Source organism: Hippocampus comes, unplaced genomic scaffold (genome assembly GCF_001891065.2).
Source record: "Hippocampus comes isolate QL1 unplaced genomic scaffold, H_comes_QL1_v1.1 scaffold92, whole genome shotgun sequence".
NCBI lineage: Eukaryota > Metazoa > Chordata > Actinopteri > Syngnathiformes > Syngnathidae > Hippocampus > Hippocampus comes.
Window position 1 is genome coordinate 1,442,107 of NW_017805379.1, and position 4,907 is coordinate 1,447,013.

At 48.7% G+C, this 4,907-nt stretch overlaps 1 protein-coding gene and 1 long non-coding RNA gene across 2 annotated transcripts in view; one reads left to right on the forward strand and one right to left on the reverse strand.

Moving 5' to 3' along the window:
• The window catches only part of LOC109517348 (transcription factor Sp3-like), a 30,355-nt gene that overhangs the window by 2,649 nt on the left and 22,799 nt on the right, over positions 1-4,907 (forward strand). The window contains exons 3-7 of the mRNA XM_019872476.1: positions 296-856; positions 2,066-2,281; positions 2,383-2,590; positions 3,187-3,379; positions 3,481-3,677. Of these exons, the coding sequence (XP_019728035.1) occupies positions 296-856; positions 2,066-2,281; positions 2,383-2,590; positions 3,187-3,379; positions 3,481-3,677 (1,375 nt within the window). The remainder of the gene's footprint in view (positions 1-295; positions 857-2,065; positions 2,282-2,382; positions 2,591-3,186; positions 3,380-3,480; positions 3,678-4,907) is intronic.
• On the reverse strand, positions 970-1,707 carry LOC109517349 (uncharacterized). The gene is made up of 2 exons (XR_002168525.1): positions 1,622-1,707; positions 970-1,107 (listed from the first exon to the last, which is right to left on the reverse strand). It is a non-coding gene; the product is annotated as an uncharacterized LOC109517349 (long non-coding RNA).

Consider the following 4,907-nt stretch of genomic DNA (forward strand, 5'->3'; position numbering starts at 1 on the left):
AAAGTAAGACGGCCCCCCCCCCCCCACACACACACACACACAAACACAGACACACACGCGCATTCAGTTGTATTTTATTTTTCAATACAATACATTTGCATGTAACCTTTAAGAACTGTTTGTTATTAAACCGTCATTTCGATACATTTGATAGTTGCATGCAGAATTAATTTGGAGGAAGATCAGTTTTTTGCCACTTAAGGCAGGGCTAGGTCGCTATCCCTCCCGACTCGGGGGGGATTTTCTGCACGCATCCATTGTAGTCTGCTGAATCGAAAACTCGCGTTTCTTTCAGGTCATCCCTCAGATCCAAAACGCAGACGGAACGCTGACGAGCTTCCAGGCGCAAGGCTTGGATGACGGCACGGGGCAGATCCAGCTCCTCCCAGACGGCGGCCAAGGCGGCATCGGAATCAGCTGCGCGGCGGCGGCCACCACGGACCTCCTGACGCAGGCGGGGCAAGTGCAGCCCATCCAGGGTCTTCCGCTGGCTGGGGGCTCGGCGTACCCCGTGGGGCTGCCCGGCAACATCACCTTCGTGCCCATCAACAGCGTGGACCTGGAGTCGCTGGGCCTGACGGCGGCGCAGACGGTGCCCATCGCCACTGGCGTGACGCCGGAGGGCCAGCTGATTATGAGCGGCCAGACCCTGGAGAGCGCCGGGCAGGACGGCAAACTGACGGTGGGGGGTGACAGAAATCAGGGGCTCTACGTGCCCACCTCAGACACCCCCTCGCAGATCCCCGCCACCATCGACGGGACGGGCGTGCTGACCCAAGCCACAGCCGTGTCCGCCGGCGTGTCGGACCCTTCGTCCTCTTCAGAGAACTTTAATTCCCACCTCCAGCAGATCCAGGTCAGCGTGCGCACTCAAGGAATGCCCGCGTGATGCGTTGATTTGAGCGATTCATTTGAGGGCATCTGCCTGGATTCGAACCTTTTTTTTTTTTTTTTTTTTGGTAAATATATTTTTTAATGCAGCTTCAGTTGTTGACAGCGCATGCACTGCAAAATGGCCGTGACCAGAAAAGATCTCGTTTATAAAATGACGACATGTGCAGTTCCTCGCTCGCTTCTTCTACGATCAACTGAAAAAAATACTTCAGTCTCCACGTAGCACCTTCATGACCAACATTAAAATACAGTAACGTAGCAGAAAAAAAACCAAAGCAGAGGTAAAGCTGGGCGGTATGATGATAAAAATCACAAAGACATTTTATCGTGTCACTTTTTTCGCCTATCGTGTTATCGTCGCGCCGCGGTCACCTGGTGCCAGACTGACCAAATATACGGGGAAATGAATCATAATACATAACAATGCCACATAACAAACCCACGGTGCAAAATGAAATCTAGGTGTCAGTGATTATTAATAAATAACGAGGTGGGTGATGTGATTGCAACTAACAAATACTAATGCGTTGGAAAAGAAGAAACTAACAACAACAAACCCGTAATGATTAATAATTATTTGTACAAAAAAAAAAATCTCTATGCTAGGTATGCCTTCAAACGATATGAGCAGAGGAGCTTTTATTTTGAGCCTCATTAAAACACAAAGGATAGAAAAAAAACCGGATTATCAGATTTTTTTTTTTCTCAATAATTGAACGCCGGAGACGTCCCAAAAAGCTTCGGCGGTCTGCTTCTTCACCTGCAGCCCGGTAATGGGCGGGATCGAGGCGAGACGCCACAGCAGCTAGCGATTGCAAATTCAGCAAAGAGAGATTTGATTGAATAGCACTGCCTGCTGAACAGGTTGCGCTTTCGATGAACAAACTACACTTCCGACATGTATTCTCACGGAGGTATTACGAGGCGTGATTACCAAAGGGAAAGCCGGAGAAGCCATGCTAATTGCTCAACTAACACACCACATTTTGGCAATGGCCACTTGTGCGTGCCCTTATCTTTGTCATATGTTGGAATTTAATTGTTAGAGGGTGGGGGGGGGGTAACAATAAGCAAATTTAGTTTTGGCCATTTTAAAAGAGCAAATATTGGCCAGTTCATCGGCACCTCCTACCGAACGCAGCATCTGCTCAATCTTGTTGATATCGCGCAGGTGCCATCCTCCAGTGCCGGCGCCCCTGCCGCCACCCTGTCGCAGCCCATCCTGCAGCTGTCGGGCGACGGTCAGACCCAGGTGACGGCGGGCCAGGACCTGAACGCGGCGGCGGGTCAGACCCTGCAGAGCGTCCAGCTGGTCAACCCGGGGACCTTCCTCATCCAGGCCCAGACGGTCAGCGCCACCGGGCAGATCCAGTGGCAGACGTTCCAGGTCGGCACTCACGATGGAGATGTGACCCACAACGTTCTCAGAAAAAGATCTTGAGTTGGGTCCTTTGTTATTTATTTGATTTGATTTTTTTTTTTTTTTAGGTTCAAGGTGTTCAGTCGCTTCAGGGCCTCCAGCTGCCTCAGGGGCAGGGGCAGGCGCAGCAGCTGACCTTGGCCCCCGTGCAGACTCTCCCACTGGGCCAGGCGGGCCAGGTCAGCCTGCCCAACCTCCAGACTGTGACCGTCAACTCACTGACGCAAAGTGGGGTTCATTTCACGCAGCAAGGCGATGACACCAACAGCCCGGGTGGTACGACACGCATCTCATTCTTTTGGGTTTGCAAGTCGTGAGTCAAAATGTTCATTTAAAAAAAAAAAACAAAAAAACAACACCACCACAAATTAAGCCTCCGCTCTTACTAACACAAGACTGCCATTTTGCTCGCGTGACTTGTTCATGTGCAAGAGCCTATTCACACGCGATAAGTGCTGAAATCGTTACAAATTCAATTTGCGGCATAAGATGGGGCCACAGAGGGCTGATACACACCCACAACATTTTTATTATATACTACTGTCAAGTCATACGGAGTTGTAGCAAATGTGGCATTTTTTTTAAAAATCACTGCAAACTCCACTTTTAACGCAAAAATATCTTTTGTTTCTGTCGAAGTTGATTTAGTAGGTTGGTGCTGCAAAAACATTTAGAAAGCATGTTTGGTATCAGGGGGAGTAAATCTCATTTGAGAAGGGAAACAAAAGCAAGACCTGTTTGAAATAATTTGCCTTTCCTGTAAGTGAGGGGGAAAAAAGAATCGGAAATCCAATTTTCTTCCACCGTTTTATATTTTACGGCGCGACCTCCTGACCGCGTTTGACGCGTCCTTCCCCTTGCCTTCGTCGCAGGCATCCAAATCAAGGAGGAGCCCGAATCTGAAGATTGGCACCTGAGCGGCGACTCCACCCTCAACCCCAGCGACCTGAACAACCTGCGCGTGCAGATGACCGTCGACGACGACGCCGACGCCGCCAGCGGCGAGGGCAAGCGGCTACGGCGGGTGGCCTGCACCTGCCCTAACTGTAAAGAGTCTGGGGGAAGGTGAGCCATTGGAACAAAACCGTTGGAAAAGCTCTGATCTGGCTCCAACGTAACGTGTAAACGTGTCTCTCTAACACACACGCGCGCACACACACCCACAGAGGTTCCGGGCTGGGCAAGAAGAAGCTGCACATCTGCCACATCGTCGGCTGCGGCAAAGTGTACGGCAAGACGTCGCACCTGCGCGCCCACCTGCGCTGGCACAGCGGCGAGCGGCCCTTCGTGTGCAACTGGATGTACTGCGGCAAAAGGTTCACCCGGAGCGACGAGCTGCAGAGACACAGGAGGACGCACACAGGTGAGACCGACGGCGCTGACGCGCTCGTTTCGGGGATGCGGGAGGAAAAGCCGCCGTCGCTTCTTGAGGTGGGGCGTGGCCTGCCGATGGACCTCAGGACCCTGGAGTCGGTCACGTGTGTTTGCATCGTGCTCCTTGGAAGTGTTTTCATTTTGTATTACTGGGTTTGGAAAAAAAAAAAAAAGGATCATCAGCAACTGAAGCGGGCTTGTGCCTAATTCTAGAACATCCATCCACAGTTTTTCTATTTTCAGATAAAACACTTTCTTGATTTTGAATGAACGGTGTTTGAAGAAATTGGAAAATCATCTCGAAGTTTTGCAAGGAGGAGGTTTGCCAACTTCAGATGTGGCGCAAATGTCAACCTGGTCTTTTCCTGTGATTACTTTTTCATTCTAGAAATTTCTAAATCAGGATTAAAAAAAACTCGAAAACGACCTCACATTTTCCCATTGAAATTAATCGAATGTCATGAATTGGTTCCGGGCCCTCAAAACTGTTTTTGGTTGTGTTCTTTTATTGAAAAAAAATTGTCACTTACCAGATTGGCAATAACACACTAAAACAGAATGTTAAGAATTCTCTTGTTTTTTTTTTAACTTGCACTCCTTACACGCTAAAAATAAATAAATAAAAATACTAGTTGTATAATGACAAAAAAAGCTGCCTGACTGAAATTAAGCTGTGTGCCCCAAGCCCCGCACGACACCAACATTTTAGCCTTAGCAATTCCGAAACGTAATTGTCCTCCACGACAAAGTCGATTTAAATGCAATGAATTGTTCATCCCTAGTTATCTGTCTGTAGCATCTTCTTGCTCATTGTTTGGTTTTGCACGGCGAGACTTTTTTTGTGGGCGCGCGAGGGAGACGCCTGCAGAAAAACAGAAAAAGTAAGCAAAACACCGCTCACTCACTCCGAGCTAACCACATGAACAGATGGTGGCCTGATGTTGTGAAAGTTGACTGGCGCCCTGCAGTGGCGGAAACTCATTCATCAAGTCCAATTTTTGTTTGCAACACATAGCAAAAAAATAAATTGCTTTCACGAGCGTAGCCATATTGAGGCACTAACACTTGTAACAGTAAAGAGATTTTTGTTTGTGTAATAACGACAGAAGGCATGATGGCGTTTGACGAATGGTTTAGTAGAACGAATGGCAACTCGCAACAACAGTAGCAAGCGTCATTTTGCCACTTGGGTTATACCATCTCAACTAGAATGTGGGGG